This window comes from Lithobates pipiens, unplaced genomic scaffold (genome assembly GCF_037356315.1).
Source record: "Lithobates pipiens isolate NorthernLeopardFrog02 unplaced genomic scaffold, aLitPip1_a1.2 Scaffold_106, whole genome shotgun sequence".
Lineage (NCBI taxonomy): Eukaryota > Metazoa > Chordata > Amphibia > Anura > Ranidae > Lithobates > Lithobates pipiens.
This window is the reverse complement of record NW_027507692.1, coordinates 552,681-579,525: the sequence shown is the minus strand read 5'-3', so window position 1 is coordinate 579,525 and position 26,845 is coordinate 552,681. Positions and strand designations below refer to the sequence as shown.

General features: G+C 58.3%; 1 protein-coding gene across 1 annotated transcript; it reads left to right on the top strand.

Annotated features, from left to right (window-relative positions):
• Positions 1-297: 297 nt before the first annotated feature.
• On the top strand, positions 298-11,825 carry LOC143958497 (transcription initiation factor TFIID subunit 10-like). The gene is made up of 5 exons (XM_077467821.1): positions 298-514; positions 943-1,094; positions 2,828-2,892; positions 8,398-8,512; positions 11,312-11,825. Exons 1-5 carry the CDS (start codon positions 313-315, stop codon positions 11,399-11,401), a joined length of 624 nt encoding a protein of 207 aa, XP_077323947.1. The 5' UTR covers positions 298-312; the 3' UTR covers positions 11,402-11,825.
• The last annotated feature ends 15,020 nt before the right edge of the window (positions 11,826-26,845 follow it).

Below are 26,845 nucleotides of genomic sequence, written 5' to 3'. Positions count from 1 at the left end.
AATAGAAATAAAGCGCTCCAATATATTGATTGATCCTCCACAATACATGAAAGGGAAATAAATATCAAAACTTCCAATTCATCAATATTGTCTGTAGAGGCCATTCATCACTTTCTACGCCCCTCCCAATATGGCGGACACGTAGGACGGACCTTGCCCTCCCCAATATGGCTGCCCGTGGGCGGGGTCTCGGGTGGGATTAGCTGTAGGTCTCCATACGTTCTGAGTGGGCGGAGTCTCGGGTGGGCGTGGACCCGTCTGTGGGCGGAAGTATAGGTAAGGCGGGCCTGCTGGCGGAAGGGGCGGAGCGTTATGGAGTCGCACTTCCGGGTGAGAGCGGAAGTGGGTGGTGTGAAGATGAGCGGCTCGGAGTCGGTTCAGGAATCTCCGCTCTCCGGAGCTCCGGCACAGTCCGGAACCAACAACATCGTCCTCGCCCTGGAGAACAAACCCAGTCCGGCCAGTATACCCAAACCGGCGCCGGGGATCGGAGCGGGGGAGAGGAGAGCCGGCGGTGAGTGTGAGGAGCGGGAGGGGGGTCTTCCCCTCCCCCCACCAGATATATATATTGTCTTGTGTATAGGGGTTGGGGGTTCCCTCTGTGGGGGAGGGTTGGGGGTTCCCTCCATGTATGAGGTGAGATCACAGAGCCCCGCCCCCGGTGATCTGTGGGGTGCCCATCCCCCGCTTGTTGTAGGACTACAAGTCCCATCAGACATTCCAGGGGGGATGATGGGATTTGTAGTTCTCCTCCAATGTGTGTATTGTGGTAAGCAGTTGTCATTATTTGCCCCTAATAGACACATAGTAGGGGGGGAGGGGGGTATTGCCCCGCTCCTGGATAGATCTGTCCCTTCATTGGACGCCAGCTGACTGTATTGGGGGTGTCTCCCCTCCCCCCTATATAAAGATTTTGATTGAACTATTTTTTTCTCTCCTCAGTTCCGGTTTCTGCTGCCGCCCCTCCTGAGAGCTCCTCCCTCTCCAATGGCGTGTACCTCCCCCCCGGGGTGACCAATGGGGACATAAAGCCCATCATCTCCAGCACTCCTCTGGTGGACTTCCTGATGCAGCTGGAAGATTACACACCCACTGTAAGTATACCGCCCCCTGCTGGTGGACGGTCAGCATGGGGCGGGTTAGCGAGGCGCTGTGTGTGGGCGGGTTGGTGTGGGGCGAGGCGCTGTGTATGTGTGTGGCGGGTTGGCGTGGGGCGAGGCGCTGTGTATGTGTGTGGGCGGGTTGGCGTGGGGCGAGGCGCTGTGTGGGCGGGTTGGCGTGGGGCGAGGCGCTGTGTGTGTGGGCGGGTTGGCGTGGGGCGAGGCGCTGTGTGTGTGGGCGGGTTGGCGTGGGGCGAGGCGCTGTGTGTGTGGGCGGGTTGGCGTGGGGCGAGGCGCTGTGTGTGTGGGGCGGGTTGGCGTGGGGCGAGGCGCTGTGTGGGGCGGGTTGGCGTGGGGCGAGGCGCTGTGTGGCGGGTTGGCGTGGGGCGAGGCGCTGTGTATGTGTGTGGTGGGTTGGCGTGGGGCGAGGCGCTGTGTATGTGTGTGGGCGGGTTGGCGTGGGGCGAGGCGCTGTGTGGGCGGGTTGGCGTGGGGCGAGGCGCTGTGTGTGTGTGGGCGGGTTGTCGTGGGGCGAGGCGCTGTGTGTGTGTGTGTGTGTGGGCGGGTTGTCGTGGGGCGAGGCGCTGTGTGTGTGTGTGTGGGGCGGGTTGGCGTGGGGCGAGGCGCTGTGTGTGTGGCGGGTTGGCGTGGGGCGAGGCGCTGTGTGTGTGGGCGGGTTGGCGTGGGGCGAGGCGCTGTGTGTGTGGGCGGGTTGGCGTGGGGCGAGGCGCTGTGTGTGTGGGCGGGTTGGCGTGGGGCGAGGCGCTGTGTGTGTGGGCGGGTTGGCGTGGGGCGAGGCGCTGTGTGTGTGGGCGGGTTGGCGTGGGGCGAGGCGCTGTGTGTGTGGGGCGGGTTGGCGTGGGGCGAGGCGCTGTGTGTGTGGGGCGGGTTGGCGTGGGGCGAGGCGCTGTGTGGCGGGTTGGCGTGGGGCGAGGCGCTGTGTATGTGTGTGGTGGGTTGGCGTGGGGCGAGGCGCTGTGTATGTGTGTGGGCGGGTTGGCGTGGGGCGAGGCGCTGTGTGGGCGGGTTGGCGTGGGGCGAGGCGCTGTGTGTGTGTGGGCGGGTTGTCGTGGGGCGAGGCGCTGTGTGTGTGTGTGTGTGTGGGCGGGTTGTCGTGGGGCGAGGCGCTGTGTGTGTGTGTGTGGGGCGGGTTGGCGTGGGGCGAGGCGCTGTGTGTGTGGCGGGTTGGCGTGGGGCGAGGCGCTGTGTGTGTGGGCGGGTTGGCGTGGGGCGAGGCGCTGTGTGTGTGGGCGGGTTGGCGTGGGGCGAGGCGCTATGTGTGTGGGCGGGTTGGCGTGGGGCGAGGCGCTATGTGTGTGGGCGGGTTGACATGGGGCGAGGCGCTGTGTGTGGGCGGGTTGACATGGGGCGAGGCGCTGTGTGTGGGCGGGTTGACATGGGGCGAGGCGCTGTGTGTGGGCGGGTTGTCGTGGGGCGAGGCGCTGTGTGTGGGCGGGTTGTCGTGGGGCGAGGCGCTGTGTGGGCGGGTTGGCATGGGGCGGGGCGGGTTGGCATGGGGCGAGGCGCTGTGTGTGTGTGTGGGGGCGGGTTTTTCAACTTTTCATGCCGGTGATGTCATCGGTTTTCAGGGATATTCTCACCTTCCTGACTTGTATTGGAGGACGGCCTCCTGTGTGATCTGATTGGTGGAAGGTCTCTGTAGTCTCCTCCTCCTCCGATATGTTCCTGATTATACGTTCCGTCTTCCTTGTTTTCTCTCTGCACAGATCCCGGACGCAGTGACCGGGTATTATCTGAACCGGGCGGGATTTGAGGCCTCCGACCCTCGCATGTGAGTATCCGGATATGTCTGTGATGTCATCAATGTGCTGAACCTTCCTCCTGAAGATGCTCCTCTGGCTGTCGTGCCGATCAATTAGACTCCCCACTGCCCTCAGGTCCGGGTGTTCTCTGTGTCGGAGATGAGGACCTCCTCGGTTCCGGGTGTTCCCTGGGTTGGGTTGGGGGGGAGGACCTCCTCGGTTCCGGGTGTTCCCTGGGTTGGGTTTGGGGGGGGGGAGGACCTCCTCGGTTCTGGGTGTTCCCTGGGTTGGGTTGGGGGGGGGGGAGGACCTCCTCGGTTCCGGGTGTTCCCTGGGTTGGGTTGGGGGGGGGGGGAGGACCTCCTCGGTTCCGGGTGTTCCCTGGGTTGGGGGGGGGGGAGGACCTCCTCGGTTCTGGGTGTTCCCTGGGTTGGGGGGGGGGGAGGACCTCCTCGGTTCCGGGTGTTCCCTGGGTTGGGGGGGGGGGGGAGGACCTCCTCGGTTCCGGGTGTTCCCTGGGTTGGGTTGGGGGGGGGGGGAGGACCTCCTCGGTTCTGGGTGTTCCCTGGGTTGGGTTGGGGGGGGGGGGAGGACCTCCTCGGTTCCGGGTGTTCCCTGGGTTGGGTTTGGGGGGGGGGAGGACCTCCTCGGTTCTGGGTGTTCCCTGGGTTGGGTTGGGGGGGGGGAGGACCTCCTCGGTTCCGGGTGTTCCCTGGGTTGGGGGGGGGGGGGAGGACCTCCTCGGTTCTGGGTGTTCCCTGGGTTGGGTTGGGGGGGGGGGAGGACCTCCTCGGTTCTGGGTGTTCCCTGGGTTGGGTTGGGGGGGGGGGAGGACCTCCTCGGTTCCGGGTGTTCCCTGGGTTGGGGGGGGGGGAGGACCTCCTCGGTTCCGGGTGTTCCCTGGGTTGGGTTGGGGGGGGGGGGGAGGACCTCCTCGGTTCTGGGTGTTCCCTGGGTTGGGTTGGGTTGGGGGGGGGGGAGGACCTCCTCGGTTCCGGGTGTTCCCTGGGTTGGGTCGGGAGGAGGACCTCCTCGGTTCTGGGTGTTCCCTGGGTTGGGTGGGGGGGGGGAGGACCTCCTCGGTTCCGGGTGTTCCCTGGGTTGGGTCGGGGTTGGGTGGGGGGGGGGGGAGGACCTCCTCGGTTCTGGGTGTTCCCTGGGTTGGGTTTGGGGGGGGGGAGGACCTCCTCGGTTCCGGGTGTTCCCTGGGTTGGGTTGGGGGGGGGGGGGGGGAGGACCTCCTCGGTTCTGGGTGTTCCCTGGGTTGGGTTGGGGGGGGGGAGGACCTCCTCGGTTCCGGGTGTTCCCTGGGTTGGGTTGGGTTGGGGGGGGGGAGGACCTCCTCGGTTCCGGGTGTTCCCTGGGTTGGGTTTGGGGGGGGGGAGGACCTCCTCGGTTCTGGGTGTTCCCTGGGTTGGGTCGGGAGGAGGACCTCCTCGGTTCTGGGTGTTCCCTGGGTTGGGTGGGGGGGGGGAGGACCTCCTCGGTTCCGGGTGTTCCCTGGGTTGGGTCGGGGTTGGGTGGGGGGGGGGGGAGGACCTCCTCGGTTCTGGGTGTTCCCTGGGTTGGGTGGGGGGGGGGGGGGGACCTCCTCGGTTCTGGGTGTTCCCTGGGTTGGGGTGGGGGGGGGGGGAGGACCTCCTCGGTTCCCTGGGTTGGGTTGGGGGGGGGGGGAGGACCTCCTCGGTTCTGGGTGTTCCCTGGGTTGGGTTGGGGGGGGGGGGGAGGACCTCCTCGGTTCCGGGTGTTCCCTGGGTTGGGTTGGGGGGGGGAGGACCTCCTCGGTTCTGGGTGTTCCCTGGGTTGGGGTGGGGGGGGGGGGAGGACCTCCTCGGTTCCGGGTGTTCCCTGGGTTGGGTTGGGGGGGGGAGGACCTCCTCGGTTCTGGGTGTTCCCTGGGTTGGGTTGGGGGGGGGGGGGAGGACCTCCTCGGTTCCGGGTGTTCCCTGGGTTGGGTTGGGGGGGGGGGGGGAGGACCTCCTCGGTTCTGGGTGTTCCCTGGGTTGGGGGGGGGGGGAGGACCTCCTCGGTTCCGGGTGTTCCCTGGGTTGGGTTGGGGGGGGGGAGGACCTCCTCGGTTCCGGGTGTTCCCTGGGTTGGGTTGGGTTGGGGGGGGGGAGGACCTCCTCGGTTCCGGGTGTTCCCTGGGTTGGGTTTGGGGGGGGGGAGGACCTCCTCGGTTCTGGGTGTTCCCTGGGTTGGGTTGGGGGGGGGGGAGGACCTCCTCGGTTCCGGGTGTTCCCTGGGTTGGGGGGGGGGGGAGGACCTCCTCGGTTCTGGGTGTTCCCTGGGTTGGGTTGGGGGGGGGGGAGGACCTCCTCGGTTCTGGGTGTTCCCTGGGTTGGGTTGGGGGGGGGGAGGACCTCCTCGGTTCCGGGTGTTCCCTGGGTTGGGGGGGGGGGAGGACCTCCTCGGTTTCGGGTGTTCCCTGGGTTGGGTTGGGGGGGGGGGGAGGACCTCCTCTGTTCTGGGTGTTCCCTGGGTTGGGTTGGGGGGGGGGGAGGACCTCCTCGGTTCCGGGTGTTCCCTGGGTTGGGGGGGGGGGGGGAGGACCTCCTCGGTTCCGGGTGTTCCCTGGGTTGGGTTGGGGGGGGGGGGAGGACCTCCTCTGTTCTGGGTGTTCCCTGGGTTGGGTTGGGGGGGGGGGAGGACCTCCTCGGTTCCGGGTGTTCCCTGGGTTGGGTCGGGAGGAGGACCTCCTCGGTTCTGGGTGTTCCCTGGGTTGGGTGGGGGGGGGGAGGACCTCCTCGGTTCCGGGTGTTCCCTGGGTTGGGTCGGGGTTGGGTGGGGGGGGGGGGAGGACCTCCTCGGTTCTGGGTGTTCCCTGGGTTGGGTTGGGGGGGGGGGGAGGACCTCCTCGGTTCCGGGTGTTCCCTGGGTTGGGTTGGGGGGGGGGGGGGGAGGACCTCCTCGGTTCTGGGTGTTCCCTGGGTTGGGTTGGGGGGGGGGAGGACCTCCTCGGTTCCGGGTGTTCCCTGGGTTGGGTCGGGAGGAGGACCTCCTCGGTTCTGGGTGTTCCCTGGGTTGGGTGGGGGGGGGAGGACCTCCTCGGTTCCGGGTGTTCCCTGGGTTGGGTCGGGGTGGGGGGGGGGGGGAGGACCTCCTCGGTTCTGGGTGTTCCCTGGGTTGGGTGGGGGGGGGGGGGAGGACCTCCTCGGTTCTGGGTGTTCCCTGGGTTGGGGTGGGGGGGGGGGGGGGGAGGACCTCCTCGGTTCCGGGTGTTCCCTGGGTTGGGTTGGGGGGGGGAGGACCTCCTCGGTTCTGGGTGTTCCCTGGGTTGGGTTTGGGGGGGGGGGGGAGGACCTCCTCGGTTCTGGGTGTTCCCTGGGTTGGGTTGGGGGGGGGGGGGAGGACCTCCTCGGTTCCGGGTGTTCCCTGGGTTGGGTTGGGTTGGGGGGGGGGGAGGACCTCCTCGGTTCCGGGTGTTCCCTGGGTTGGGTCGGGAGGAGGACCTCCTCGGTTCTGGGTGTTCCCTGGGTTGGGTGGGGGAGGGGGAGGACCTCCTCGGTTCCGGGTGTTCCCTGGGTTGGGTCGGGGTTGGGTGGGGGGGGGGGAGGACCTCCTCGGTTCTGGGTGTTCCCTGGGTTGGGTGGGGGGGGGGGAGGACCTCCTCGGTTCCGGGTGTTCCCTGGGTTGGGTCGGGGTTGGGTGGGGGGGGGGGGGGAGGACCTCCTCGGTTCTGGGTGTTCCCTGGGTTGGGTGGGGGGGGGGGAGGACCTCCTCGGTTCTGGGTGTTCCCTGGGTTGGGGTGGGGGGGGGGGGAGGACCTCCTCGGTTCCGGGTGTTCCCTGGGTTGGGTTGGGGGGGGGGGAGGACCTCCTCGGTTCTGGGTGTTCCCTGGGTTGGGTTGGGGGGGGGGGAGGACCTCCTCGGTTCTGGGTGTTCCCTGGGTTGGGTCGGGAGGAGGACCTCCTCGGTTCTGGGTGTTCCCTGGGTTGGGTGGGGGGGGGGGAGGACCTCCTCGGTTCCGGGTGTTCCCTGGGTTGGGTCGGGGTTGGGTGGGGGGGGGGGGGGAGGACCTCCTCGGTTCTGGGTGTTCCCTGGGTTGGGTGGGGGGGGGGGAGGACCTCCTCGGTTCCGGGTGTTCCCTGGGTTGGGTCGGGGTTGGGTGGGGGGGGGGGGGGGAGGACCTCCTCGGTTCTGGGTGTTCCCTGGGTTGGGTGGGGGGGGGGGGGAGGACCTCCTCGGTTCTGGGTGTTCCCTGGGTTGGGGTGGGGGGGGGGGGAGGACCTCCTCGGTTCCGGGTGTTCCCTGGGTTGGGGGGGGGAGGACCTCCTCGGTTCTGGGTGTTCCCTGGGTTGGGTTTGGGGGGGGGGGAGGACCTCCTCGGTTCTGGGTGTTCCCTGGGTTGGGTTGGGGGGGGGGGGGGAGGACCTCCTCGGTTCCGGGTGTTCCCTGGGTTGGGTTGGGGGGGGGGGGAGGACCTCCTCGGTTCTGGGTGTTCCCTGGGTTGGGTTGGGGGGGGGAGGACCTCCTCGGTTCCGGGTGTTCCCTGGGTTGGGTCGGGAGGAGGACCTCCTCGGTTCTGGGTGTTCCCTGGGTTGGGTGGGGGAGGGGGAGGACCTCCTCGGTTCTGGGTGTTCCCTGGGTTGGGTGGGGGGGGGGGAGGACCTCCTCGGTTCTGGGTGTTCCCTGGGTTGGGTGGGGGAGGGGGAGGACCTCCTCGGTTCTGGGTGTTCCCTGGGTTGGGTGGGGGGGGGTGGGGGGGGGGGGGGAGGACCTCCTCGGTTCTGGGTGTTCCCTGGGTTGGGTGGGGGGGGGGAGGACCTCCTCGGTTCCGGGTGTTCCCTGGGTTGGGTTGGGGTTGGGTGGGGGGGGGGAGGACCTCCTCGGTTCTGGGTGTTCCCTGGGTTGGGTTGGGGGGGGGGGGAGGACCTCCTCGGTTCCGGGTGTTCCCTGGGTTGGGTTGGGGGGGGGGGGGAGGACCTCCTCGGTTCTGGGTGTTCCCTGGGTTGGGTTGGGGGGGGGAGGACCTCCTCGGTTCCGGGTGTTCCCTGGGTTGGGTCGGGAGGAGGACCTCCTCGGTTCTGGGTGTTCCCTGGGTTGGGTGGGGGAGGGGGAGGACCTCCTCGGTTCTGGGTGTTCCCTGGGTTGGGTGGGGGGGGGGAGGACCTCCTCGGTTCTGGGTGTTCCCTGGGTTGGGTGGGGGGGGGGAGGACCTCCTCGGTTCTGGGTGTTCCCTGGGTTGGGTGGGGGGGGGGAGGACCTCCTCGGTTCCGGGTGTTCCCTGGGTTGGGTTGGGTCGGGGTTGGGTGGGGGGGGGGAGGACCTCCTCGGTTCTGGGTGTTCCCTGGGTTGGGTGGGGGGGGTGGGGGGGGGGGAGGACCTCCTCGGTTCTGGGTGTTCCCTGGGTTGGGTGGGGGGGGGGAGGACCTCCTCGGTTCTGGGTGTTCCCTGGGTTGGGTGGGGGGGGGGAGGACCTCCTCGGTTCCGGGTGTTCCCTGGGTTGGGTTGGGTCGGGGTTGGGTGGGGGGGGGGAGGACCTCCAGTCGGTGGGGCGGTCTCTCATACATTGTGCTGTTCTCTCTCTCCAGCATTCGGCTGATTTCATTGGCTGCTCAGAAGTTCATCTCTGACATCGCAAACGACGCTCTGCAGCACTGCAAGATGAAGGGGACGGCGTCCGGGAGCTCCCGCAACAAGAGCAAGGTGAGTACCGCCCCCAACCCCACCCCCACCCACCGACATCACTTCCTGGGGGGTGTATATACACCATCACCAAAAGTATTGGGACACCTGCCTTTACACTCACATGACCTTTAATGACCCCCCAGTCTTGGTCCGGGGGGGTGGAATGTGGGGTCGGCCCTCTGCAGATATAAGTGGAGGACGATGTTTGTATCTTCAGCGCGACGTCCAAATGATTCCTGTAATGGAAGTTTCCTGAAGACTTGTGAAGAGACTCGTCTCCTCTCTGGGCAGGAAAAGAGCAAAGAGATCCAAAAACTCCTCTCTGGACTGACCTCCGGTGGAGAACAAATCTCCCCCCCCCCCCCGGAACCCCCAAAAATGATATGTTTTTATCAGAGACCTCGGGGAATAAAATGGCGGTTGTCGCAGTATTTCATATTTGTTTAGAGGACTTTCAAACGCAATTTTTTTTTGGGGGGAAATACACAAATGATAAAATTGGCCTGGGGGGGGGGAGGGGTCTGTTAGATTTTATGAGATGAAGGGGAAGAAAAAAAAAAATCGCCATCAAATATCGACCAGAGAAACGCCCAGATCAGTCACCCTCTACCTATAAGGCCCCTTTCACACTGGGGCGGTGCAACCGTCGGCGGTAAAGCGCCACTAATTTTAGCGGCGCGTTACCGTTGGTCTGCCGGCACTAGCGGGGTGGTTTTAACCCCCGCTAACGGCCGAAAAAGGGTTAAAAGCGCCACTTTGCCGGCGGTATAGCCGCGCTGTCCCATGGATTTCAATGGGTAGGAGTGGTGAGTACACGGCTCCAAAGATGCGGCTAGCAGGACTTTTTTTTTCACCCTCCTGCCAGCGCACCGCTCCAGTGTGAAACGCGCCGCTTTTTACAGGCGCTATTTTTAGCGCTGTAACGCCTGAAAACCGCCCCAGTGTGAAAGGGCCCTAACAGCTCCTCTTCTGGGAAGGCCGTCCACAAGGTTTAGGAGGGTGTCTATGGAAATGTTTCACCGTTCTTCCAGAAGAGCATTTGTGAGGTCAGTTACTGATGTTGGATGAGAAGGCCTGCCTTATAGTCTCCATTTTAATTCATCGCAAAGGTGTTCTATGGGGTTGAGATCAGGACTCTGTGCAGGCCAGTCACAGTGGTGTAGTGGTTAGCACTTTCACTAAGCCATAAGAAGGGTCGCTGGTTCAAATCCCAACCAGGACACCACCTGCCTGGAGTCTGCATGTTCTCCCTGTGTTGGTTTCCTCCGGGTACTCCGGTTTCCTCCCACAATCCAAAGACATGCAGGGAGGTTAATTGGATCCTGTCTAATTTGTCCCTAGTATATGAATGGGGACCTTAGATTGTAAACTCCTTGAGGGTCGGGACCGATGTGAATGTACAATGTATATGTAAAGCGCTGAGTAAATTGACGGCGCTATAGAAGTACCTGAAATAAATAAAAAGTACCTCCACTCCAAACTCCCCCATCCATGTCTCTATGGACCTTGCTTTGTGCTCTGGGGGGCAGTCATGTTGGAACAGGAAGGGGCCGTCCCCAAACTCCTCCCACAAAGTTGGGAGCATGAAATTGTCCAAAATGTCTTGGTACACTGAAGGGTGACCTGGCCCTCTGGGATCGTTGTGCGGGTGACTACAGATATTCTAATCTGCGCTCCTCTACCATTGGTTGTCACTGAATTCTCATAACTCCAGAAAGCAGAGATCCACCGCCGTGCTTCACAGTAGGGATACTTTACTACATGGGCATTGTTGACTTCCCCCTCCTCCTCCGACATTCAGTTTGTTGTCGTTCCTCCAAGTGATTTTGTTGGACATTTTGGGAAATAATCGGCAATAACCGACCTTCTAGAAGTTCTGCCCAGTGGGCGTGTCCCCGTGTGACCATCCAAACAGGAAGTCTTTAGTAACCGAAATAAAAGCTGTTCATTGGTCCAGCATGGTAGAAGCCGGCCCGGTCTTTACATGGATACAAAGAGTATATAGAATACAGCAGAGGGATCCGTCCTCTACATCACAGGAGGAGGGGCCTCCATGGCAGGATCACTAACAAGGGATCCCTCCTCCGGGCGGGGCATTACTCGGTGGTCCTCTTTGGGGGGTGGGGCATTACTCGGTGGTCCTCTTTGGGGGGTGGGGCATTACTCGGTGGTCCTCTTTGGGGGGTGGGGCATTACTCGGTGGTCCTCTTTGGGGGGTGGGGCATTACTCGGTGGTCCTCTTTGGGGGGTGGGGCATTACTCGGTGGTCCTCTTTGGGGGGACGGGCATTACTCGGTGGTCCTCTTTGGGGGGACGGGCATTACTCGGTGGTCCTCTTTGGGGGGACGGGCATTACTCGGTGGTCCTCTTTGGGGGGACGGGCATTACTCAGTGGTCCTCTTTGGGGGTGGGAGGGGCATTACTCGGCGGTGGTGGTCCTCTTTGGGGGTGGGAGGGGCATTACTCGGCGGTGGTGGTCCTCTTTGGGGGTGGGAGGGGCATTACTCGGCGGTGGTGGTCCTCTTTGGGGGTGGGAGGGGCATTACTCGGCGGTGGTGGTCCTCTTTGGGGGTGGGAGGGGCATTACTCGGCGGTGGTGGTCCTCTTTGGGGGTGGGAGGGGCATTACTCGGCGGTGGTGGTCCTCTTTGGGGGTGGGAGGGGCATTACTCGGCGGTGGTGGTGGTCCTCTTTTGGGGTCGGGGTATTTATCTCTGTTATATATGTTGGAGGCTGGGCATTATGAGCATCCCCCCCCCCCCTGGTGGGCGGGGCATAGTAGTGAATACTGTATAATACTCCCTGTCTCCCCCTGCAGGATAAGAAGTACACGCTCACCATGGAGGACCTGAGCCCGGCGTTGGCGGAATACGGCATCAATGTGAAGAAACCGCATTATTTCACCTAGAGGGGGCCGTGCGGGGGATGGGCTTCCTATGGACTGTTATGTGGTGCAGCCACCATCCCCCGCTCTGTATAGAAGTGTGACGGGAACCAATGAGAGAACTTGCTGAGGGATTCTGGGAAATGTTCCATCCAAAGACTATTCCGCCATCATTGGAGAACGTTCCCGATATTCTGGAGGACGTCCCACCCCACTGTGGGAGGAGCAAGAGAGTTCACCTCCCTTTCCAAGAGGACCCTCCCACTGTGGGAGGAGCAAGAGAGTTCACCTCCCTTTCCAAGAGGACCCTCCCACTGTGGGAGGAGCAAGAGAGTTCACCTCCCTTTCCAAGAGGACCCTCCCACTGTGGGAGGAGTCAGAAATGGCGTCTTTTCTCACATGGAATTAGTTTGGACAGTAAAATAAATATATAATTATCTGGTGTTCAGTTTGTTGTCTTCCTGTATGTGCCCCTCCCCCACTCCCTGGGTTCTAGGTTCCTCCTGGTAATCCCCTCCCCCATCTTTGGGTGTCCCACACAGGTGTAGATGTCGGAAGTCTTCGTAGGCCCGGCCACCCCATCCCTGTGTGTGACAACAGCGCCCCCTACTGCGGAAATACCAGGAAAATATCTGAATAGGTGAAGATCTGATTTATAACAGAATCCCTGAGAATTTCTACAAAGATTAAACCCAAAATACCCGCTGTGCCCATTATGAGGGGTTCCCACCATCCCTGTGCTGAGTTCCCACCATCCCTTGTGCTGAGTTCCCGGGTCTGTACACCCGCTGTGCCCATTATGAGGGGTTCCCACCATCCCTTGTGCTGAGTTCCCACCATTCCTGTGCTGAGTTCCCGGGTCTGTACACCCGCTGTGCCCATTATGAGGGGTTCCCACCATCCCTGTGCTGAGTTCCCGGGTCTGTACCCCCGCTGTGCCCATTATGAGGGGTTCCCACCATCCCTTGTGCTGAGTTCCCACCATTCCTGTGCTGAGTTCCCGGGTCTGTACACCCGCTGTGCCCATTATGAGGGGTTCCCACCATCCCTGTGCTGAGTTCCCGGGTCTGTACCCCCGCTGTGCCCATTATGAGGGGTTCTCACCATCCCTGTGCTGAGTTCCCGGGTCTGTACCCCCGCTGTGCCCATTATGAGGGGTTCTCACCATCCCTGTGCTGAGTTCCCGGGTCTGTACACCCGCTGTGCCCATTATGAGGGGTTCCCACCATCCCTGTGCTGAGTTCCCGGGTCTGTACACCCGCTGTGCCCATTATGAGGGGTTCCCACTGTCCCTGTGCCGAGTTCCCAGGACCCCTTATACATTGTTATTACTTAACGGGTGACTCCGCCCCTCTGACATCACAGGGAAAGCCATAGGGAAGTCTCCGTCAAGTCCCTGTGCGTCAGAGGGGGCGGGGTCACTGGGTGGCCCCACCCTCCGTGATATAAGAACTGTCAGAAGAAGAGAAGCGTCACACAACGGGAGCCTCCCATGGATGCGGAGCGACCCGAGAACGAATCGGGGAAGAAGACGCCGTGGAGGAAGACACCGGACGAGAACATCGGAGCAAGAAGCAGAGGAGGAAGAAACCATAGGAAGGAAGAAGACCTGAAGAAGACTGTAAATAAAGGAATTGTCAAAAACTGTCTCTTGTCATTTTTTACATTTTTGACACTTTTTTTGTGAAATGGTAGGGATACTTTTGTACCCCATTATCATTTGACACAGGTGGGGCGGGATCTGGGGGTCCCCTTGTTAAAGGGGGCTTCCAGATTCCGATAATCCCCCCACCCACAGACCCCCACAACCAAAGGCTAGGGTTGTGAGGATGAGGCCCTTGTCTCCATCAACATGGGGTCTACCCCAAAGCACCCTCCCAACGTTGGGGGCATGTGGCCTGGTACGGTTCGGGGGGGGGGGGGGGCACTCTCTCGTCCTCCTCTCTTTTTCTGCGGCCTACCAGGTTGCGTGCTCAGATAAGGGTCTGGTATGAAGTTTTATGGGGACCCCCACGCCATTTTTTTAAATTCGGCATGGGGTTCCCCTTAAAATCCATACCGGACCCTTAGGGTCCAGTATGGATTTTGAGGGGGACCCCTACGCCAGTTTTTTTATTTATTTATTTATTTTTTACATTTTAGAGCAGGGTTCCCCTTAATATCCATACCAGACCTGAAGGGCCTGGTATGGAATTTTCGGGGGACCCCCATGCATTTATTTTTCTTAATTTTGGTTCAGGGTTCCCCTGTGGGAAATCCCCATGCTGTTTTTATCAATGAACTGTTATGTGTATTGTCAGACCGACAATTCATTGTAGCCGCGAGTAGTTTTAAATGACTTTTTTTTCCTTTAGAAATGTCATTTTGTTGTCAGACAGTTCTAAGCACGGGAAACATGCGCCCCTTTACAGGCATCCTATAGACACCCCCCAGGTATGAAATTTAAAGGAATATTTCGCTTTTATTGTTTCACTTTAAACATTATTAAAATCACTGCTCCCGAAAAAACGTGCGTTTTTAAAACTTTTTTTTTGCATTGATACATGTCCTGGGGCAGGACCCGGGTCCCCAAACACTCCTCTGGGGCAGGACCCGGGTCCCCAAACACTCCTCTGGGGCAGGACCTGGGTCCCCAAACACTCCCCTGGGGCAGGACTCGGGTCCCCAAACACTTTTTATGACAATAACTTGCATATAAGCTTTTACAATTAGCACTTTTGATTATTCATGTTCGAGTCCCATAGACTTTAATGGTGTTCACGTGTTTGAACACATTTTTTTGCATGTTCTGGTGTGAACCGAGCAGGGGGTGTTCGGCTCATCCCTATTCCTAAGATTTTATCCCAATTTATGCCTTATAGCAAGGTTCGTAGTTTAGGGAAGTTGGCTCTTTTGAAATTCAGTGTCTTTGTATTCCCCTTATGTTTGCTATTTGTGTGATGTATACGGAAGCCAATTGACCTGTGATCGCTGTTCCCCGTATTTCCACATTCGTGATCAGGTCTGTATTGTTGGTAATCAGTAGATCCAGTAACGCTTTATTTCTAGTTGGTGCGTCTACCATCTGACCCATGCAAGACATTTAGGAACTGGCGAGCCTTAGATGAATGCGCGGTTCCCTCCGCCCAGTCTATGTCTGGATAATTAAAATCCCCCATTATGATAACACTTCCCATCCTTGCTGCTAATCCAAATTGTGATAGGAGATCCGTCTCCCCTTCTCCCTCAGGTTAGGGGCCAATACCTGGACACAGGGCGTCTTTAATATTGATTGGACCCCGGGGCAAAACTTTTCTTGGGCCCCCCCCCATGCAGTTTTGTTCTCCGCCTGCTCCGAGAAATACAATAAATAGCAGCTAGACTCAAAATCAGTTTACTGAATCAGGGAGCTATTGCAATTGGTTGCCAGAGGTTACAGTGTACTATTACCACTCACTGACTGGTTGCTAGAGGTTACAGTGTACTATTACCACTCACTGACTGGTTGCTAGAGGTTACAGTGTACTATTACCACTCACTGACTGGTTGCTAGAGGTTACAGTGTACTATTACCACTCACTGACTGGTTGCCAGAGGTTACAGTGTACTATTACCACTCACTGACTGGTTGCTAGAGGTTACAGTGTACTATTACCACTCACTGACTGGTTGCTAGAGGTTACAGTGTACTATTACCACTCACTGACTGGTTGCCAGAGGTTACAGTGTACTATTACCACTCACTGACTGGTTGCCAGAGGTTACAGTGTACTATTACCACTCACTGACTGGTTGCTACTGGTTACAGCAAACAATATGGCTCACTGATTAGTTGCTAGAGGTTACAGCACATGATTTCTTCTTGTTGATTGGTTGCTAGAGATTACTGTGGATATGACCTCAGGGGGGCATGATATACATATCAATGTCTCTGGCCGCCCCTATTTACATATGAATGCCTGTAATTTACATGTAAACACAGGGTCTGCAGGTGAGTCATCTTTGCACAATAGGACAGAGCTGGGCAGCATTAGTTGCAGCACTTCACACTGCGATATCGGGACACAGCACAGGACTAAAACCTCAAGGGATGAGGGAATTTAAACCAGGATAGTTGGCAAGTATGAGGCAGCTGCTTTGGGCCCCACAACAATGACAGGGCCCAGGGCAGCTGCCCCTTTTGCCCTGCCTTAAAAACGGCCCTGCCTGGACACCACGCTGTTGGGGCAGTCTATAACGTTGTTTTGGGTACTGGATCCTGTGTGGGGCACTTGGTGCAATGCGTTGGGTTAGCCATAAGGAGCTGCACAGGTCCAAAACATAGAAATTGTAGATTTATGATGATTGGGGCTCTCCTGAAAATATTAAATTTTTGCTTAACTCCATCCAGTTGAAAAAAAAGTTTACAAAAAAGTGGGCTATTCCTGTGGATCATCCCAAACAAACATCTCACTGTACCCGTTGCGAGGAGTCGAGGACAGGAGAAACGGGGGGTCTGTCTAAAGGAAGCAGGACAACCCTAATGCAGCCTTTCTCAGTCTGTTTACCCTACGGCTGGGGTCTCAAACTGGCGGCCCTCCAGCTGCTGCAAAACTACAAGTCCCATGAGGCATTGCGAGGCTGAATGTTACAAGCATGGCTCCCACAGGCAGAGGCATGATGGGATTTGTAGTTTCGCAACAGCTGGAGGGCCGCCAGTTTGAGACCCCTGCCCTACGGGAACCCTTGTAATGATTCCATTGGATGGAGGATAAGAAGTTTGATCACCAGAGCTCACACTCTAAAACAAACACCACCTCCGGCACTCTTCCATGCACACTACACCAGATTTGTTGGAGCACCCCGGCCCTTTAGGATCCCAGCTTGGTCTTTGTCAAAGTTTTACCCGGGGGACCTGGAATTTTCTGCAGAAGCAGCTTTTGGCAGGAAGGTTCTGGGTTTTTATCATCCCGTTTCCGTGGTTCTGTTGTCTAGTTGTTGCCCAACCTTCTCATTCATCTCTTGTGGGACTTCCCAGATCCTATGAATATCCAGTCTGTGCCGTGTACAGGGCACCCTCCCTTCCATTCCTCTCCACTGCTTGCTACAAAACTGAGAACTCGTGGAGTGGGGTAGAGTTATGGGGGACATCCCAGATCCTATGAATATCCAGCCTGGGCCATGTACCGATTAACATGAGAGAAAGTTTGACTCGCCTGTAAATTCCATATCTTGGAGTACAGCACGGAACACGTAGGCCACCCTCTATATTTGGGGTGGAACATCCTCCAGCTCCTGCCCCCTCTCCCCCAACCCTGTGACAGCGGGGGGGGGGGGGTTCTTCTCCCCACTCCCACCGTCATTTGCTACACAGCCGATCCCTGTGAATGAATAATCTTCTACTGTGGCAGGTGGAATTGTAGTTTCAGTGGGATATGGAGGAGGGGAAGGCTGGAGGACCCACGTTGTACCCGTCATCTACTGATCCACTGATCGGGTGCAATGCTTTCCAGGCTTCCAAATGCACATTTTTTTTCCTGCAAAAGTAACGTCATTTATTATTTTTTCTGTAAAGGAGATCCTAGTCTTTAAATAGCTCTGACCTATACCGCAGTGTTGTATGAAGGATATTGGCCATTACCCACGGCTCAGGTCACAATGCAGGTGTCAAGGCTGGCTTAACCCTTCCTTCTCTTGGCTGGCTGCTCAGCTGTCGGCTAATTGCCAGCTCTCATCTTCTCCACAGTTACCAGCTGTTCCTGATCATGCTCGTCTGACCTGCCTACTTAAAGCTGTCCAGCTCACTTCACCTCTGCCTTCGCCTTGGTCACATCACAAGAAACCATCTGCTGCGGTTCTGTTTAGGACGACGAGTGTAAAACTGCATTTAATACCAGAACAGGCCATTATGAATACCTGGTAATGCCTTTTGGCCTTTGTAATGCCCCGGCAGCTTTCCAGGAATTTATTAACAATGTCCTCCGAGATTTGTTGCAGTTATGTGTGGTGGTTTATCTCGATGATATCCTCATATTTTCCAAGTCCCTGGAGAGCCACCACACAGATGTCTGTCGTGTGCTTCAGAAACGAAGAGAGAACAATCTCTATTGTAAACTGGAGAAGTGCGAGTTCCATCGTGAACAGGTTACATTCCTGTCATTTCCACTGCTGGTTTTTCGATGGACCCAGAGAAACTTTCGGCAGTCCTACAGTGGCCTCGACCCGTGGGTTTATGTCCTCTACAGCGTTTCCTGGGTTTTGCCAATTACTATTGGAAGTTTATTCATAACTTCTCATCTCTGGTCAAGCCTCTGACTGATATGACCAGAAAGGACGGTAACCCACAGAGTTGGTCTCCGGAGTCCATTAAGGCCTTTGAGACTCTCAAGGCTGCCTTTGTTTCTGCTCCTGTGTTGGCACATCCTGATCCTACGTTGCCTTTTATCCTAGAAGTTGATGCTTCTGAGACTGGAGTTGGCGCCCTTCTGTCTCAACGTCCTAACTCTGAGAGCGCTATGCATCCGTGTGGCTACTTTTCCAAGAAATTGTCACCTGCTGAGTGCAATTATGAGATTGGTGACAGAGAGCTGTTGGTGATCATTTTAGCCCTGAAAGAATGGAGACATCTCCTTGAAGGTACCACTGTGCCCGTTCTTATTCTTACTGACCAGAAGAATCTCACATTCTTGTCTGAGGCTAAGCGACTCTCTCCCAGAAGAGTGCGATGGGCTCTTTTCTTGTCAAGCTTTAATTACATTGTCTCATTCTTACCCGGTACTAAGAATGTAAGGCTGATGCCTTGTCACCACAATTTTCCTCCACTTCCAAGTCGGAGTCGGTTCCGGTTCCTGTGATTCCTCCTGATCGTATCTTGGCTACGGTTCGCACCAGTCTCACTTCTCCTCTGGGTGACAAAATTCTTGCTGCTCAGGTCCATGCTCCTCCTGATAAACCTTGTGACCGCTGCTTTGTCCCAGAGAGTCTCCGTACTGCAGTGCTCCAGACTTACCATTCACCCAAGGCAGCTGGCCATCCTGGGAAGAATCAACTCTTTTGGGCCATTTCCCAACAATTCTGGTGGCCTAGTCTATGGGCTGATGTTACTGCCTTCGTAGCTGCCAGTCCCATGTGTGCTCAGAGTAAGACTCCACAACACCTTCCAGTGGGCCTCCTACAACCCATACCCAATGGAGAGAGGCCCTGGACTCACCTGTCTATGGATTTCATTGTGGAATTGCCCAACTCCCAAGGCAACACTGTTATCCTTATGGTGGTGGACCGGTTCTCAAAGATGTCTCATTGTATTCCACTTAAGAAGTTGCCCACCTCTAAGGAACTGGCTTCCATTTTTGCTCGGGAGATCTTTCTCTTACATGGGCTACCCAAGGTGATTGTCTCGGACAGGGGCAGTCAGTTTGTCTCCCGATTCTGACGAGACTTTTGTGCACAGTTGGGAATCCAGCTTGCGTTCTCTTCTGCGTATCACCCGCAGTCTAATGGGGCCGCAGAACGAGCCAATCAGTCCTTGGAGCAATTCCTACGTTGCTATATTTCTGACCATCATAACAACTGGTCTGACTTCTTACCTTGGGCAGAGTTTGCTCACAACTGTGCCTTGAATTCTGCCTCCCGATTGTCTCCATTTATGGAGAATTATGGTTTCCAACCTTCCATGTTGCCTGACTTGTTTGTTCCGCAGAGTATTCCTGCGTTAGAGGAGCATCTCCGTGGTCTTCGTTCCACTTGGACACAAGTCCAGGAGGCTTTGCATCATGCTAATGATAGGTACAGACTCCATGCTGACCGCAGACGCCTGCCTGCGCCTTCTTACCAGGTTGGGGACGGGGTCTGGCTGTCATCTCCCAACCTGCGGCTTTGTGTTCCCTCACTGAAGTTCTCACCTCGGTTTATTGGGCCTTTCCGTATCCTTCTCAGGATTAACCCAGTGGCTTACGCGTTGGACCTTCCTCCTAGTATGCGCATCTCAAATGTGTTTCATGTCTCCTTATTGAAACCGTTGGTCTGTAACCGATTTACCACCTCGGTGCCACGTCCTCACCCTATTCAGGTTGAGAACCATGAGGTGTATGAGGTACAAGCCATTGTTGACTCCCGTAGATTCCGTGGGCTCATACAGTACCTGGTGCATTGGAAGGGGTACGGTCCGGAGGAACGCTCCTGGGTTTCATCCTCGGATGTACATGCCCCTGTCCTCCTCCGCGAGTTCCATAGACCGGTTACCCCTCAAGCCCCGTGGCCCTCCGAGGGAGAGGGGTCATTGGCTGACTTAGCCCTTCCTTCTCTGGGCTGGCTGCTCAGCTTTCTGCTAATTGCCAGCTCTCATCTCTTTCCTCAGTTACCAGCTATTCCTGATCTTGCTCGTGTGACCTGCCTACTTAAAGCTGTCCAGCTCACTCCACCTCTGCCTTCGCCTTGGTCACATCACAAGAAACCATCTCCTGCGGTTCTGTTTAAAGACTGGCTTGCTGACATCCCTTCTGGCTCCTTACCCTGCTTGCTGTTGCTCCACTTGGATCCCTGACTTCTGGCCTGGCTGACTACTTGATCCAGTTACTGGACTGGCTATGCTTTGACTACGGTTTCTCTATTTACCTTCTATTTTTATTTAATAAACAAGTGTGATTTAATTGTACTTCTGTCTCGGTCGGATTCATGGTTTCTGACAGCAGGGAATGGGGGGGGGGCTGATTTTTGGGGGTTGTATAGAAGGAAGGGGGGATGGTGGAGTTGATTGTGACTTTCCCGAGCGGGGTTTGTGGAGTGAGATGTGCCGAGGTGAACACCAGGTGGAGCTACAACACTTTGTCTTCACTCCTGAAAGGAATCCTCCACTTTTCAAACGTATTTTTATTAAATGTGAAAATGAGTTTCATGTAAATATTCTCCTCATTATGTATAACTTGAAATAATTACTGTCTATGGAGGAAACCATATTTACTCATTATATAGATGCTAACCCATTAAATGGGAATAGTGGGGGAGACTGAGGGGTTATGAGTTAAGGAAGAGGGGTGGGAGTCCTCCTGGGTAATGGGAGATCCGGGGAAGCGGGGTGGGAATCCTCCGGTGTAATGGGGAATTGCGGGGAAGCGGGGTGGGAATCCTCCGGTGTAATGGGGAATTTCGGGGAAGCGGGTGGGAATCCTCTGGTGTAATGGGGAATTGCGGGGAAGCGGGGTGGGAATCCTCCGGTGTAATGGGGAATTGTAGGGAAGCGGGGTGGGAATCCTCCGGTGTAATGGGGAATTTCGGGGAAGCGGGGTGGGAATCCTCCGGTGTAATGGGGAATTGCAGGAAAGCGGGGTGGGAATCCTCCGGTGTAATGGGGAATTGCGGGGAAGCGGGGTGGGAATCCTCCGGTGTAATGGGGAATTGCGGGGAAGCGAGGTGGGAATCCTCCAGTGTAATGGGGAATTGCGGGGAAGCGGGGTGGGAGTCCTCCTGGGTAATGGGAGATCCGGGGAAGCGGGGTGGGAATCCTCCGGTGTAATGGGGAATTTCGGGGGAAGCGGGGTGGGAATCCTCCGGTGTAATGGGGAATTGCAGGAAAGCGGGGTGGGAATCCTCCGGTGTAATGGGGAATTGCGGGGAAGCGGGGTGGGAATCCTCCGGTGTAATGAGGAATTGCGGGGAAGCGGGGTGGGAATCCTCCGATGTAATGGGGAATTGTGGGGAAGCGGGGTGGGAGTCCTCCTGGGTAATGGGAGATCCGGGGAAGCGGGGTGGGAATCCTCCGGTGTAATGGGGAATTGCGGGGAAGCGGGGTGGGAATCCTCCGGTGTAATGGGGAATTTCGGGGAAGCGGGGTGGGAATCCTCCAGTGTAATGAGGAATTGCAGGAAAGCGGGGTGGGAATCCTCCGGTGTAATGGGGAATTGTGGGGAAGCGGGGTGGGAATCCTCCGGTGTAATGGGGAATTGCGGGGAAGCGGGGTGGGAATCCTCTGATGTAATGGGGAATTTTGGGGAAGCGGGGTGGGAATCCTCCGGTGTAATGGGGAATTCCGGGGAAGCGGGGTGGGAATCCTCCGGTGTAATGGGGAATTGCGGGGAAGCGGGGTGGGAATCCTCCGGTGTAATGGGGAATTGCGGGGAAGCGGGTGGGAATCCTCCGGTGTAATGGGGAATTGCAGGAAAGCGGGGTGGGAATCCTCCGGTGTAGCGGGGAAGCGGGGTGGGAATCCTCCGGTGTAATGGGGAATTGTGGGGAAGCGGGGTGGGAATCCTCCGGTGTAATGGGGAATTGCGGGGAAGCGGGGTGGGAATCCTCCGGTGTAATGGGAAATTGCGGGGAAGCGGGGTGGGAATCCTCTGGTGTAATGGGGAATTGCGGGGAAGCGGGGTGGGAATCCTCCGGTGTAATGGGAAATCCGGGGAAGCGGGGTGGGAATCCTCCGGTGTAATGAGGAATTGCGGGGAAGCGGGGTGGGAATCCTCCGGTGTAATGGGGAATTGCGGGGAAGCGGGGTGGGAATCCTCTGGTGTAATGGTAAATCCGGGGAAGCGGGGTGGGAATCCTCCGGTGTAATGGGGAATTGTGGGGAAGCGGGGTGGGAATCCTCCGGTGTAATGGGGAATTGTGGGGAAGCGGGGTGGGAATCCTCCGGTGTAATGGGGAATTGTGGGGAAGCGGGGTGGGAATCCTCCGGTGTAATGGGGAAATCCAGGGAAGCGGGGTGGGAATCCTCCGGTGTAATGGGAAATCCGGGGAAGCGGGGTGGGAATCCTCCGGTGTAATGGGAAATCCGGGGAAGCGGGGTGGGAATCCTTCGGTGTAATGGGGAATTGCGGGGAAGCGGGGTGGGAATCCTCCGGTGTAATGGGGAATTGCGGGGAAGCGGGGTCGGAATCCTCCGGTGTAATGGGGAATTGTGGGGAAGCGGGGTGGGAATCCTCCGGTGTAATGGGGAATTGCGGGGAAGCGGGGTGGGAATTCTCCGGTGTAATGGGAAATCCGGGGAAGCGGGGTGGGAATCCTCCGGTGTAATGGGAAATCCGGGGAAGCGGGGTGGGAATCCTCCGGTGTAATGGGAAATCCGGGGAAGCGGGGTGGGAATCCTCCGGTGTAATGGGGAATTGCGGGGAAGCGGGGTGGGAATCCTCCGGTGTAATGGGGAATTCCGGGGAAGCGGGGTGGGAATCCTCCGGTGTAATGGGGAATTGTGGGGAAGCGGGGTGGGAATCCTCCGGTGTAATGGGAAATCCGGGGAAGCGGGGTGGGAATCCTCCGGTGTAATGGGGAATTGCGGGGAAGCGGGGTGGGAATCCTCCGGTGTAATGGTGAATTGCAGGGAAGCGGGGTGGGAATCCTCCGGTGTAATGGGGAAATCCGGGGAAGCGAGGTGGGAATCCTCCGGTGTAATGGGGAATTGCGGGGAAGCGGGGTGGGAATCCTCCGGTGTAATGGGGAAATCCGGGGAAGCGGGGTGGGAATCCTCCGGTGTAATGGGGAATTGCGGGGAAGCGGGGTGGGAATCCTCCGGTGTAATGGGGAAATCCGGGGAAGCGGGGTGGGAATCCTCCGGTGTAATGGGGAATTGCGGGGAAGCAAGGTGGGAATCCTCCGGTGTAATGGGGAAATCCGGGGAAGCGGGGTGGGAATCCTCCAGTGTAATGGGAAATCCGGGGAAGTGGGGTGGGAATCCTCCGGTGTAATGGGGAATTGCGGGGAAGCGAGGTGGGAATCCTCCGGTGTAATGGGGAATTGCGGGGAAGCGGGGTGGGAATCCTCCGGTGTAATGGGGAAATCCGGGGAAGCGAGGTGGGAATCCTCCGGTGTAATGGGGAATTGCGGGGAAGCGGGGTGGGAATCCTCCGGTGTAATGGGGAATTGCGGGGAAGCGGGGTGGGAATCCTCCGGTGTAATGGGGAAATCCGGGGAAGCGGGGTGGGAATCCTCCGGTGTAATGGGGAATTGCGGGGAAGCAAGGTGGGAATCCTCCGGTGTAATGGGGAAATCCGGGGAAGCGGGGTGGGAATCCTCCAGTGTAATGGGAAATCCGGGGAAGTGGGGTGGGAATCCTCCGGTGTAATGGGGAATTGCGGGGAAGCGGGGTGGGAATCCTCCGGTGTAATGGGGAAATCCGGGGAAGCGAGGTGGGAATCCTCCGGTGTAATGGGGAATTGCGGGGAAGCGGGGTGGGAATCCTCCGGTGTAATGGGGAAATCCGGGGAAGCGGGGTGGGAATCCTCCGGTGTAATGGGAAATCCGGGGAAGCGGGGTGGGAATCCTCCGGTGTAATGGGGAATTGCGGGGAAGCGGGGTGGGAATTCTCCGGTGTAATGGGGAATTGCGGGGGAAGCGGGGTGGGAATCCTCCGGTGTAATGGGGAATTCCAGGGAAGCGGGGTGGGAATCCTCCGGTGTAATGGGGAATTGCGGGGAAGCGGGGTGGGAATCCTCCGGTGTAATGGGGAATTCCAGGGAAGCGGGGTGGGAATCCTCCGGTGTAATGGGGAATTGCGGGGAAGCGGGGTGGGAATCCTCCGGTGTAATGGGGAATTGCGGGGAAGCGGGGTGGGAATCCTCCGGTGTAATGGGGAATTTCAGGGAAGCGGGGTGGGAATCCTCCGGTGTAATGGGGAATTGCGGGGAAGCGGGGTGGGAATTCTCCGGTGTAATGGGGAATTGCGGGGGAAGCGGGGTGGGAATCCTCCGGTGTAATGGGGAATTGCGGGGAAGCGGGGTGGGAATCCTCCGGTGTAATGGGGAATTGCGGGGAAGCGGGGTGGGAATCCTCCGGTGTAATGGGGAATTCCAGGGAAGCGGGGTGGGAATCCTCCGGTGTAATGGGGAATTGCGGGGAAGCGGGGTGGGAATCCTCCGGTGTAATGGGGAATTCCAGGGAAGCGGGGTGGGAATCCTCCGGTGTAATGGGGAATTGCGGGGAAGCGGGGTGGGAATCCTCCGGTGTAATGGGGAAATCCGGGGAAGCGGGGTGGGAATCCTCCGGTGTAATGGGGAATTGCGGGGAAGCGGGGTGGGAATCCTCCGGTGTAATGGGGAAATCCGGGGAAGCGGGGTGGGAATCCTCCGGTGTAATGGGGAATTGCGGGGAAGCAAGGTGGGAATCCTCCGGTGTAATGGGGAAATCCGGGGAAGCGGGGTGGGAATCCTCCAGTGTAATGGGAAATCCGGGGAAGTGGGGTGGGAATCCTCCGGTGTAATGGGGAATTGCGGGGAAGCGGGGTGGGAATCCTCCGGTGTAATGGGGAAATCCGGGGAAGCGAGGTGGGAATCCTCCGGTGTAATGGGGAATTGCGGGGAAGCGGGGTGGGAATCCTCCGGTGTAATGGGGAAATCCGTCGAAGCGGGGTGGGAATCCTCCGGTGTAATGGGGAATTGCGGGGAAGCGGGGTGGGAATCCTACGGTGTAATGGGGAAATCCGGGGAAGCGGGGTGGGAATCCTCCGGTGTAATGGGGAATTGCGGGGAAGCGAGGTGGGAATCCTCCGGTGTAATGGGGAAATCCGGAGAAGCGGGGTGGGAATCCTCCGGTGTAATGGGGAATTGCGGGGAAGCGGGGTGGGAATCCTCCGGTGTAATGGGGAATTGCGGGGAAGCGGGGTGGGAATCCTCCGGTGTAATGGGGAAATCCGGGGAAGCGGGGTGGGAATCCTCCGGTGTAATGGGAAATCCGGGGAAGCGGGGTGGGAATCCTCCGGTGTAATGGGGAATTGCGGGGAAGCGGGGTGGGAATTCTCCGGTGTAATGGGGAATTGCGGGGGAAGCGGGGTGGGAATCCTCCGGTGTAATGGGGAATTCCAGGGAAGCGGGGTGGGAATCCTCCGGTGTAATGGGGAATTGCGGGGAAGCGGGGTGGGAATCCTCCGGTGTAATGGGGAATTCCAGGGAAGCGGGGTGGGAATCCTCCGGTGTAATGGGGAATTGCGGGGAAGCGGGGTGGGAATCCTCCGGTGTAATGGGGAATTGCGGGGAAGCGGGGTGGGAATCCTCCGGTGTAATGGGGAATTTCAGGGAAGCGGGGTGGGAATCCTCCGGTGTAATGGGGAATTGCGGGGAAGCGGGGTGGGAATTCTCCGGTGTAATGGGGAATTGCGGGGGAAGCGGGGTGGGAATCCTCCGGTGTAATGGGGAATTGCGGGGAAGCGGGGTGGGAATCCTCCGGTGTAATGGGGAATTGCGGGGAAGCGGGGTGGGAATCCTCCGGTGTAATGGGGAATTCCAGGGAAGCGGGGTGGGAATCCTCCGGTGTAATGGGGAATTGCGGGGAAGCGGGGTGGGAATCCTCCGGTGTAATGGGGAATTGCGGGGAAGCGGGGTGGGAATCCTCCGGTGTAATGGGGAATTTCAGGGAAGCGGGGTGGGAATCCTCCGGTGTAATGGGGAATTGCGGGGAAGCGGGGTGGGAATCCTCCGGTGTAATGGGGAATTGCGGGGAAGCGGGGTGGGAATCCTCCGGTGTAATGGGGAATTGCGGGGAAGCGGGGTGGGAATCCTCCGGTGTAATGGGGAATTGTGGGGAAGCGGGGTGGGAATCCTCCGGTGTAATGGGGAATTTCGGGGAAGCGGGGTGGGAATCCTCCGGTGTAATGGGGAATTTCGGGGAAGCGGGGTGGGAATCCTCCGGTGTAATGGGGAATTGCGGGGAAGCGGGGTGGGAATCCTCCGGTGTAATGGGGAATTCCGGGGAAGCGGGGTGGGAATCCTCCGGAGTAATGGGGAATTGCGGGGAAGCGGGGTGGGAATCCTCTGGTGTAATGGGGAATTGCGGGGAAGCGGGGTGGGAATCCTCCGGTGTAATGGGGAATTGCGGGGAAGCGGGGTGGGAATCCTCCGGTGTAATGGGGAAGCGGGGTGGGAATCCTCCGGTGTAATGGGGAATTGCGGGGAAGCGGGGTGGGAATCCTCCGGTGTAATGGGGAATTGCGGGGAAGCGGGGTGGGAATCCTCCGGTGTAATGGGGAATTTCGGGGAAGCGGGTTGGGAATCCTCCGGTGTAATGGGGAATTGCGGTGAAGCGGGGTGGGAATCCTCCGGTGTAATGGGGAATTGCGGGGAAGCGGGGTGGGAATCCTCCGGTGTAATGGGAAATCCGGGGAAGCGGGGTGGGAATCCTCCGGTGTAATGGGGAATTGCGGGGAAGCGGGGTGGGAATCCTCCGGTGTAATGGTGAATTGCGGGGAAGCGGGGTGGGAATCCTCCGGTGTAATGGGGAAATCCGGGGAAGCGAGGTGGGAATCCTCCGGTGTAATGGGGAATTGCGGGGAAGCGGGGTGGGAATCCTCCGGTGTAATGGGGAAATCCGGGGAAGCGGGGTGGGAATCCTCCGGTGTAATGGGGAATTGCGGGGAAGCGGGGTGGGAATCCTCCGGTGTAATGGGGAAATCCGGGGAAGCGGGGTGGGAATCCTCCGGTGTAATGGGGAATTGCGGGGAAGTGGGGTGGGAATCCTCCAGTGTAATGGGAAATCCGGGGAAGTGGGGTGGGAATCCTCCGGTGTAATGGGGAATTGCAGGGAAGCGGGGTG